Genomic DNA, 12095 nt, shown 5'->3' with positions numbered 1-12095 from the left:
GTACATCGCTTCGTTACACGCTACCAAAAAGTACAAGAACCCTTCTTTCCCTGCCTACAAAATTTCATCAAATTCTATTTTAAAAATAGAGCGTGAAACGCGGGATATTTTTGTGACCAATTCAATACAATCTTCGTTGTACCTGGAACCATGCATTACCGAAACAAAAGTTTATCCCACTTTTCATCTAAATCTTCAGCCTTGCGCTAGGAATTTTATAATTCACGTTCGTTCGAATATAAAAATTCAATACGCGAATGCCTGGGATTCGTTAAGAATCGTCATCGCTATTTCATCGTTTCTGCTTGGAAGCCTATCTTCTTTCGTTCGTTCATCGTCTCTGGGCGTATTATGCTATCGTACGACGTTGTTGATCCACCGGGCCGGATATTTTAAAATCTCGTACTTTTCACGTTCGTAGTTTCACGCGGTGATACAGCACGCAATGATACGGTAAGGGAACACCAGAGAAATATCCCCGGGCGATTGGGCTACTGGCTTGACGTTTATATTGGCCTCTCGATATATCGGGCCCGTGGAAACCGGATATCGGTTACAGGTGCGCTGCCCATGGTGAAACCTTGTTAATCCGGAGTAATTGAGAATAGATGTGGTTAATGGTTAAAGGAGGGCCGCGGATTATTGCGGTTTGATTTTCGTTACGATGGGGCAAAACTTCGTCAATTCGGGTTAATTAGAAACTCGAGGCAGGGATTAGGTGTATTAATAGGGTTAAACCGAGGATTGATAGCGGTACGATCGAGAAAAGATTGATGATAGCGGCCGCCTGTCCAACTTCTGGTCCCCTTTTAAATAGCCGTGTCCAGATTCTGTGGGTACGCAGCATCCATGAAAATGTTCCTTTCGAAGATAGGACTTATACGCATCTTTCAATGATTAATCGACTGGAATATTGTACTGGGTTGGCAACTAAGTGATTGCGGATTTTGTCAATACCACCTAATGACAAAATCCGCGATCACTTAGTTGCCAACCCAATAGTTGTGAGCGAATAACGATCTAAAGTATATACGCCACGAATATGGTGGAAATTGTTTGGAAGAATTTTAGAACGCGATAACCAATTCACGATTATATGATGGTTTACGAAAGTATTTGAAATGGTAGAAATTCTTGGCGAATATATTGCGTGTGCTGTACAGTTTGGAATTTCATTATCACAACACTGTTAACGAGAAACGATTATCGTGATTGCATTAAGTTTCATCTGTTGACCGATCTGAAAGTTTGAAAGCAAGGATATATATATATATAGGAATTCCAAAATGTTTAGAACAGATATGTTAAATAAATGATATAATCACATATACATATATAGGAATTAGAAAATGTTTAGAACAGATATGTTAAATAAATAATATAATCATATATATATATATATATATATATATAGGAATTCCAAAATGTTTAGAACAGATATGTTAAATAAATGATATCATAATCATATATGTATATAGGAATTCCAAAATGTTTACGACAGATATGTTAAATAAATGATATATTTTTTTGTACGGTCTAAGCGAAGAGTTTGAGGTGTTGAAGTGAACATTTTCTATGTTATAATACAATATAAAGAGATCTTGACGTTCGTGCGATTAAATGGCAGCTTAAACGCTTGTTTAATTCATTCAAATATTCGTTGTAAACCAGCTAATTAAACGAATAAAGGGAACCTTTGTTGGAACGAGTTAAAACAGGTAATTCGATATTTTGTCTGAAGCATTGCTTCTTCAATCAGTGGCGATCCCATCGAGGGCAATATCAAAGTAATTTCATTTTATCGAGGCGATTCTTTTTTTTTTTTTTCTCCTCGAAACAAAAGCTCGCGTGTCTCTCAGCGGGGATGGCAACAGAAATACACGTGACCATTTCTGTCGCAGGAAACGAGATACTGTATCGCGATGAAGCTGGAAATCTCCTGATCTATAATGTCACATCGAGGAAGCCGAGGAAAATCTTAGACTCGAGTAATAACGTGAGTATAACGTGTTTCTCTTCTGTTCTTTTGTCCACCGTCAACAGGAAATATCTCTACTTGTTGAAAAAATAATCCACTTCTTCCTATTCGATATTCATTTGTGCATATATAGAATTTGAATGATATCGATTGATAACGTCGATTGTGTTATCGTATACGTGACGTTTCAAGATTAATTTAGGTCCAATTTCAAGCTACGGATTAAACGAACATATGCAGTTCATGTAAGTGACATGTTTGATTAAAAAAAAAAGAAAAAATCTGGGGCAATTATCGCGTACGATATATCTGCAATATGATTTACACATGATTTGTTTGCGCAGAAATATCGTACGTGCAAAAATAGAATTAGGTAGCGAATCTGTTAATAAAATTACGTGGCTCGACTATCAAAATTTTATTTTTATGAAGAGGATTAACAAAATTTTACGTGACGTGGGAATAAATTTCGCAAAAAATTCTCTAGAAATATAATGTCGTGGGATTAATATTTATTGTGGTCTACGTTTAATTTTTAGGCGCTGATATCGAGCTTCGATCATCAACTCTCAGCCGACCGAAAATACCTTCTGCTGGCCCTCGACTACCAGAAGGTAAGCTACATTTACGCGGCACATTGAACTAGAATCGGGTCTTTATCGGCGCCAGGAGCTGACAGAAATGAAAATTTCGCCGTTATGATGCCGCGGATGGGCCGGAACTGCGAATAAATTTCGAACAGACTGACCGACCAAATTACCTCGTTTGATAGGTTTCGATCAATACTCGCACCTGCTAGTCATTTACATCGGCGAACAAAAGTGGACCAACGATAGGCGAATTGCAAAATCGCTTCTAACATATCCGAAAAAAAAAAAAAAAAAAAAAAAATGGTAAAAGTAGGTGGAGGAAAACTTGAATGCAAACAAGAAGTAAAAAGGAGAAAATTAAGCAAACTCTCGGCGATGAAGATGAACGATCCTCTCGCGATGAGTTCGATGAATTTAATTCGAGTTCCGGCTTCAAACTTTTCCACCGATTCTAGTGGAACCAAGAATTCCGTTTTTCAAGTTTTCTTTCGTCCGAGGGAATTGAGGATTCATTTTCAGAAGTTTTTCTTCGTTAAGCCGAGCTAGGCGATTCCATTTTTCGAATCTCCTTTATTAAGGCGACCCACAACCGAGTTTTGGATCTATGTAAATATGCCAAACTTCACGAGCCATTTTCTTCCAAACTACTTGTCCAAATTGTATAACTTACGCTCGAACAAAATTTTACCGTTCTATTCAAAAAGTCAGAATTTACGATGAAACATCGATTCATCGGTATTGTCAATTTAATATCAAATTAACTCGTATATTTTAATTCTCCTGGTCTCGGGAAAATTTATCCACTCGCAGTTCTCATTATCGTAATCAAGTGAAATTTGTCCAATCTTGTTATTTCACTAACATAGAGAGATCCCCAATTTTTCGATCGTGAGTTTCTTTAACCCTTGTACAAGTGTAATTGCCATTCTTTTATTATATTTATTTCACGAAATGCGAATCAACTTATTCATGAGTCAACTTATTACTGTAGCAAGATTTACGGAGGAAAGCCAGCTCTTTCTCTTATTTTTAAGTTATAAACTGTTCTTTCAACCGCTGACCTATAGTTCCCATTCTTCGAGGAACTTCGTTCACCGTTGCAAGATGGGAATTTCATTTGGCGCATTACATCGGCAACTTCGTTTCTTAGCAAGTTTAACGCATCGATCAGACTGTAGACGTTGGCGTACGTTTCGATTTGAATGTGTAACAAGATAATGGCCATTATGGACTCTTGTTACGGTTCTCCATTTCCTGGTGACTGCTTCCGGTGTATAGCGATCGTATTCGAGCCGGTTTACAAGGGAAAATAAAAGGGCCTCCTTGCTGCGCTATAACGCGGACAGTTGTTTTATCACCCTTGAAGTTTACATTTGCATTTAAATGAATCGAAAGCCGACGCGGCGACGAGAATAGGATCCGTGCTTTTTTTTCGGCCTTGGTTACCGTGAAAACGGTCGGACCTCCGGATTATTTGAAATTCACCGGTTTGGCCGTGGAAAAACACCGAATTTCGTTTTGAGGTTTCGATACCGTTTTACCGCTAACACCTGTCGGTTTGCTTGCTTCGCAAACTCAATTACGTATCTCGTTATTGCAAAATAATTGCGCGATTTGATGCGTTGCATATGAACGCGATCAGTTCGATTTACACTATCGAAACAGGGGCATAACAAAAAGAAATGGAAGTAAAGCGTAAAGCAAATTTACAATGAAAACGATACCTTTTTTAATTCGTTCGAATTCAACGAGTAAACGATATTTCTTCTCCCTGTTGAGTACACGGTGGATTGGATTTCTATGCGATTCTCAAATTTTATCAATATAACCAAGGAAACGGGACATTGGAATATTATTTAGATTTTTTGGATTTTCTGTGTTTTTTGTGCTTGGAAATTTTCATTGTAAATCTATAGAAATCCGCAGTGTGCCGTTGAATATTCGCATATTTTAGCCGACTCGTTGCAGATAAATATTGGCGAAAAATACGTAAGAGCGTTGTCCGGGTACTTTCGAGAAACAGTATATTTATTTAATTCTGATCCGCTTTCCGGATGTTATTTGGAACAATTTCTATGGCGTTATTTCTAGCGCGACTTTTCTGGCAGCCAAAAGCAAGCCAATTTTTCGATGTTTCCGCGCGAACGAGGATTATCAAGTTTTCAAGTTATATCGACGCTGGGAAAGTTTGCCGCGCGTATCACCAGATATAGCGAGTAGACTTTTAGCCCGTATCGAACGCATCGTGTGTGGCCTAGTTCGCCACTAATAAACCGGAGAATGTGCCAGAAATTACTACCCTCGAATATTTTTTAATCGACTTGTCGATGCAGCATGAACTTCCTTCTCTGCCACTTCACTCGCGCAACTTACTTTTCAAAATCGACTGTGCCAAAATTGGGTCCAACTTCGGCTTGGGTTCAGGTTAGCTTACGACCACACTTCTCCACCAACGTTTCAATCTTTTCTTTCCAACCCTCGATGCTCGAGGACGACACGAGACACAAGCTCGATTTAAAATATCGAATTTTTTCGTTTCAACCATTATTTGTAAAAGAATTAATGTAAAAGAAGAAAATTGCAAAAGTTCGTAAAAATTGAAACCGATCGATTCGATTCTTGTACACGCGAATTATCGAAACTCGAAGTTATCTCTGGTTGCTACTGGTCCTATTAGATTCCGTTAAGACGCCGTGTGTGCCACTCGACGTAAATAGCAAAGTGATCATCGATGACGAATGCGACCATACGCAGAATATTGTTGGGACACGTGTTCCACTGTAATTCCTAGCGCAGAATGCCAAAGCACGGTGTGCGTGGAACAGATACACACCAAATACCATATAATGCCTGACATGCATAGCGCCTACGCAGTCGGACGATGGCTCTGGCTTCCTCGTCTCCTCTCGCCATTCAGCGCCACGCATAATCGACCAACAGGAGGTAGGTACCATCCTACACACTGCCTCGGCCCAATTGCATACATTATAGGCCACTGTATCCCAAATCTCTTCTACCCTTCAGCCCTGTCTCGCAGTTACACCTCTCTCCACTTATCTGGTTCTCACAGTATTTCTCTCGGAAGAACAGTCCTTTTGTTTTCTCTAATTTTATGCGTTTCTGTGGAACGTGCGCTTTATCAGTCGTGTACGTGGTTTACTTAGCCAGCTGAGTGTTAGGCGAGAACGTTAGTCGAATATAAAACGCTAACACGTAAAATGTAAAATACGAATAACAGAAGAAATCGGACAACGATGTATGTGTATGAATTTATGAATATTTTTGTAATTGTGTAATAGTGTTTTTCTAATGGTATATATTGCTGTCGTAATTTTTCTTATTTCTACAGTTCTTGCTATAATTTTAAAGTAGTTTCTCACAGGTCTCGAACGCGTTGAGAATTTTCCAAATTCGAACTAAACGCGATTATCTAATTTAGTCGGAGTAGAACGTCGTAATTATAGTTCCAAATGCGTTTTCATATCCAGTAGAATTAATTTCTCGTGGAAAGAACGAGCGTCGAGGGAGGTAGTTGTAAACTTTCGGCTGGCACTGTGTTTGCTCGGGCCGCTGTGAATGCAAAACGAAACAGCGAAAGAAGAAAGGGAAACCGAAACTCTATCCTTGACGCGAGACACCCGAATCACGTTCATTCATCGATCGAAAGGCAAAAAATTCAGCGAATCGCGTGGACATCCACGACGATTTGCATCGAAGTGGCGTGTTTATCGTAGACGGTTCGTTAAGGAGCGGTACGAGGACAGGATGGATCCTCCGGTTGGAAATCCAGCTGGCCTGCACGGTCATACATAACTCAGGATTTCACGTGCAGCGGTAACAGGATGGTCCGCGGATCGTAGCCACTGTACACGCAGGTCGTGGAACCGAAATGCTGGGGCACGGTTCGCGTACAAATGTTGCGAAACTAGAAGCTGAAGAGTAGAGGGGCGGAAAGGGGAGGAGAAGACTGCGGGGGTTGCTGGCGAAATGCAGACAAATAGGAAAAGAAGAGGACACGGACTGGATGAAGGGAGGCTGGCAGTGGTACGGGCGACAAAACGAAGAGAAGAGGCGGAGGCGAGAGCGCAGCCGGTGCAACGTGATTCTAAAATAAATCTATTGGATTTTGAATTTGAATACGGGACACGAGCGCGGCCGACGTTGTATTACGTACAGGAACACGAATAGAGGCCGTCTAAACAGCTCACAGATATTGCTTTTTGAAACGTACACAGGGCCTGGTGCGCGCTCGATGTATGCACGTCGATTGGCGTGCTGAATTTTTTAACTGCAAGGCGAAAGAGCGCGTGGTAATTTCGCTAGATGTACATGTCGATTGGAAAATATTACAGCTTCGTGTTTGAGTTTGTTGGAAGGTTCATGACATGATTAAGAACGATTGCTATTTTTTTCGTCGAGAGAAAGGGAGAGAGAGAGAATTACAATTTACAGCTGGCAATGTTTATTTTCGAATCAATTTCACCGATGTCATATAATAACGAGATTTATCGCTTGTCGAGCTACGCGTGACGTTTTAAACGTCAAATGTGCAAATAGAAATTTGGAAATGAAACTTTTTTAAGCAAACACATCAGCACTAGGACACGTTCATAGGGCAAAAATCTCATATTTAGTGGCGGATACGGTTTGTGTTTTCTTAAAGGACGACACGTGATCATCGTTCGTTAACGTATAATTTTCATTTGTAATTTTGTCGTTGGATCAAAGTCGGTCAGAAGCAAGCAAATGGCCGGATACTTTCTAGAGCTATATATATGTATATATATGAAATCGAAGCGAAGTATCGGTTTTCGAAGGAAGAACTCGGTGTTCTCCACGAATTTTATACGACCCTCGAGGCGTTCTCCAGCGTCTCATCGTCAAAGGATCGCCTGTAATGAGGCTTGCCCCGAGCACTGTCCTGTTTCTCGAAATCCTCTTAATTCGCGCCGGAATAGTCATTTCCAACGGTTCCCTTCAGGTACTTGCTCCAGTTTCACAACTGCGAATATCTCGATCGCTTCCTCCTTCTCGTTTCTTTATCCGTTTATATTTTTCGCTCTATTCTCAATAGTTTCGTGGCGCGGACTTTTATTTGCCAACGGTGCATCGAATAATTTCGTAGACGTTGGTCTAAAAAAAGTTTCGCCCTTATGATACGCAGACGGGGAGAATCGAAGAAAGTTTCGGGATTAAAAAGAAGCGCGACGAACGGTGCTCGGGGCGATATTAGTTAAAGGAATTTCAAGGGGCTGTATTTACGATATCGCCGCGTGATTGCGAGGGAAGCAGCCATCGTGGTAAGCTGTTTGGTCTACCCTTCTGGACGATACGATGCAGCTGCCGTTGAAATGCACGCGGAGACCAGCCAGCGGTTCTCAGCTCTCTCGAATATACCTCGTCGAATACTAATGCGAGGTTTGAAATTCGTTCAGCTTTCCGTGCACGAGCCCGAACGAGTCCTCCCCGCGGTCCTTTTACTCGTTTTCCAATTGAAATTACGAGCCCTCGATGAGCGTGATGTCCGATTCCACGGCTGTACAGCCTGATCCAACATTGGCTGACTTTTCAACCACAGTGCGTCTTTGTTGCGTTTCAGGGTAAATACGAGCGTGGATGCGATGGTTTCAGAATTCGTTTAATACCGTTGTTAATGGCCGTGTGTTTTTCAGGCTGATTCGAGGATTTCATTTGTAGGTTTTAGACGTCGTTGGAATACACAGTACTGTAAGCAATTTTGTACGTTTGTTTTATCAGATATGATCTCGTATTCTTGAATTGATATACGAAAATAACAGCTTAGCTTGCATTCTTTTTCTTGGTGTTTTTCTTGTGTTCGCGTGTCTTAAGTGCCAATTGTAGATTCAATTATAGGTTAGATAAAAATCATGAAATAAGCAAGTAGGTTAGGTTAGGATTGTTCTCTTGGCGTCTTGTATTTGCCTAGCTTAAGAGTATACCGAGAATTTAATTACAGATTGGAGGACAATCGTCAAATTAGGTTAGGTTGGAATTCTTTTGTTGGTGTCTTGTGTCTACGTAGCTTAAAAGTAACTCGAGGATTTAATTATAAGGTAGATAAGAATCGTCAAATAAGCAAGTAGGTTAGGTTAGAATTCTTTTATTGCTGTCTTGTATTTGTGTAGTTTAAGAGACAATTTGAGGATTTAATTATATGTAGATATCATCAAACAAACAAGTAGGTTAGGTTAGAATACTTTTTATTTGTCTCTTGTATCTGTACGTTTTAAGAATGAACCGAAGATTAGGTTATAGGTTAAGCAAATGTCATCAAATAAATATCAGAGTAATCAGTTTTGTACTTTCGCTGCTGAATATAACTTGGTGCTCTTGAGTTGGTATGTGAAGATGATAAGTCAGATTAGAAACGAGGTGCTTAACAAGGCGATTTCTTTTCCTCGGTCTTTTGATATTAAAAGGGGGGGGGGACGGGAAATTGGAGTAATGGGAGTGGGCGCGGCATTACCGGCACGCAATTAATCATAGTGATTAATGCCATCCTGTGCAGCAATTAATGCGTGTAATTAATGACAAATGTTATTATTATCGCCGAGTCACTCGGAGTGAACGATCAGACGTAGTTAAGTGAGCCTCCTCACGAGCGAACGAGGAAACTCATCGATTAATTCGATACGTAAACTCGACCCACAGATCGGCAATATCACATCGCATTAATCTTTCAATTTCCATAACTCAGATTGTTCATTTCTATCTTTATTGATACGATCGAACATGACATCTTTACACGTATTATATCCTCTAGATCCAAATGGCTATTCGTGCTTCGTACTAATCTTCTACTGAACGTATGTTTGCAATAAATGTTACTTCATTTCTGTATACATTTCCATATTAGCTCGAAATTTCGCCGATATAATCACGGCAGTAGTGTTCCATCACAACCCTAATGAGATCTTCGAATGTTTCATGTAACGCGCGTAACATATAGATACGAAATCTTTTTTTATGTAAATATTCAACTACTTTGATCAGCGTAACAACGAAGATGATGTACCACTACGGTGCAAATGACATTTTCAAACAATTTCTCGCAACGCCTACAAGATAGATACGAAATCCGTGTTATGTTAAATATTCAACTACTTTCGTGAATCGATGGTATCCGAATATTAGAAAAATCGGTACGAGCTGGAGGTTCATTGTACCAAATGAATCGCATAAGTAAATTAATCAAAGAACGTCGATCGCACGTGGCAATCAGCGATCGAAACGCGGCCTCTTTGCTTCGCGGTAAATAAACGCGCGCTGGAAAAATAATACTAATTGGAGCGAGGGAAGCGCACAATGGCCGTCTAATGAATTTCCGGTTGCGAGTGTACACGCGTAGACAAGTTTGCTGATTATTGGAATTTTCCATGCGCAGGTTAGCGCCGATAGACAGACAGGGAGAAATAGGGTAAACGAACACAAAAAAGGAGGAAGATAAAAGGATAGGTAGAGCGAGAAAGAGGGTGGCACACGACTGAACACGAATAGAAAGGTTGCCTCGTGGCAAAAAGGAAAGCTACGAAAGAGAATATTGCTGCGCCACCATCCGGTCCTTGCATCATTAGAGGATGCTCCGCTTGCATGATACCATGTCACGTTGCTCGCCGCATAATGTGTACCTTCTGCGTGGAGTTTTATCTTGCGACGTGTATCGCGCGCATTTAATGAAGTCACGCCGACAAGTTTCAAACACCCATGGTGGAAAATCGGTCTCGTGCCGCGATCTCTGCTCGTTAACGCCGTGTGCCATCCCCTTGGTTGCTCGTATTTTTCTTTCTTCGCTTTCCTACAGCACCCTGCTCCGTGTTTTCTTTCGTCTTTTTTTTTCTGGAATAAGAAAAAGTATTTATCGGAGGTTTACAGTAAAAAGAGCTGTTTGACACGGTTTCTTATGGTAGTCTGCTTGATAGATCGGTTTACAGATGTTTTGTATAGCGTATATACCAGATCTCGCTTTTTAGGCTTTTGGAAAATTATTGGCACCTTGTTAATGGACTATAGGTATTAGGTCATCCGAAAAGTGTCTTTCTTTCGCAAACGTGCTTTTTAGTGCAGCTTTATACAAACGTGAAACCAAGTCTGTGAAATGTCGCGGTGTTTATCTCAACAGAACAAAATCGATCGTACGTAATTCGACAAAATATGAAACAAAAAACGTTGTACGTTTATTATTTCCTCATAAAACGAAAGAAACTTTTCGGACAATCTAATACTTATGCTAATTCATACTCTTAGGAATACGATTAACAACGTGGAACTTGGGTAGGAGAATATATGCATTGTTTTATCTAGTAAATTTTAACTAGCGCTATACCTTGAGAAATGTATAAGTGTTGGTGGTCTACCAGCGAGAAATTGCCAAAATTCTCGAATAAAGCGCCAACTTGAGCAACTAACTGAACGCCAATTTTTTGGATATTAAAATAAATGGAACAGGTCGAAGAAAAGAATTCGCGATGACTTGCTGGTACTTTCGTCTTTTAAGCACGCGAATTCAGGCTTACTTTTGCGTGAAACTGTACGGTGGTGGGGGAGGAGGAGCAGAAAATCGCGCGTTATTTTGTAGCAGCGGAACGATAAACGTCGGATGTCGTTATAATGCAGCATAGTCGGTTATCAGCGCATACTCCCCCGACACGATGTTTACACAATGCGTCGTCGTGCTTTTTGCACGTCCAATAAATGTTGCCGTGTGCCCGGCATTAATCATAACGCCGATCAAATTGCAATAAACGCGGGGGAAATAAAAAAGACGTCGACACATAGCGTTCTATCGTACGAATCCAATAACTTGGATCGCTAAAATCTCATTTGCATCCAACGGTATGATACATTTACAATTATTACGATTTTATTTAAAAAGCGGGTAAAAAAGAAAAAAAAAAGAAAAAAAAAACAGCGTGCCACGTTAATTTACCAGCGTCCAAATTTTACGCTATACGTGCACTCACGAATTCAAATCAATTTCAATATAAAAGTTTTACTTCGTTGCATTCGATTACTATCCATACCGATTCGTGAAAATATTCGATCGCTTTAAGCGTCGTTTAGATTTTCCTCGTGTTCTCGGATTGACATAATTCATTTCTATTGTATCTTACTGACGCGACATTTTCTAATCATCTTTATTTCCAAATGTTAGGTTGTCCGAAATGTTTCTTTCGTTTTACAAGGAAATAACAGACGCACAATGTTTTTCGTTTTATATTAGCTTATTGAATTATGCGACATAAAAATAGAAATAGTACGAAATGGATCATACCTAATTCAATAAAATAATAATATAAAACAGAAATTGTTGTTCATGTATTATCACCTTATGAAAGGAAAGAAACTTTTCGGACAACCCAATACATCTCAGAACGCGCGAATAAATGTATCATTCTGTTGGCGGAGAAAGATGCAAAATCATAATGATTACATAATCGGTACAAACTTGTACGTTCTAAATTTATCTTATAAATAACGTTTAGAACGCTTTTATTCCTCAATTCGCA

At 39.9% G+C, this 12095-nt stretch overlaps 2 protein-coding genes across 8 annotated transcripts in view; both read left to right on the top strand.

Annotated features, from left to right (window-relative positions):
- Positions 1-12095, top strand: part of LOC126925044 (venom dipeptidyl peptidase 4) — a 512928-nt gene that overhangs the window by 81428 nt on the left and 419405 nt on the right. For all 7 annotated transcript variants that reach the window (XM_050740197.1, XM_050740202.1, XM_050740200.1 and 4 more), the window contains 2 exons: positions 1902-1996; positions 2518-2592. In XM_050740197.1, the coding sequence (XP_050596154.1) occupies positions 1902-1996; positions 2518-2592 (170 nt within the window). The remainder of the gene's footprint in view (positions 1-1901; positions 1997-2517; positions 2593-12095) is intronic.
- The window catches only part of LOC126925057 (14-3-3 protein epsilon), a 296135-nt gene that overhangs the window by 119287 nt on the left and 164753 nt on the right, over positions 1-12095 (top strand). The window lies entirely within an intron of this gene.

This window comes from Bombus affinis, chromosome 15 (assembly GCF_024516045.1).
Source record: "Bombus affinis isolate iyBomAffi1 chromosome 15, iyBomAffi1.2, whole genome shotgun sequence".
NCBI lineage: Eukaryota > Metazoa > Arthropoda > Insecta > Hymenoptera > Apidae > Bombus > Bombus affinis.
Note: the sequence above shows the minus strand (reverse complement) of the source record. Positions and strands in the feature narration are given on the sequence as shown.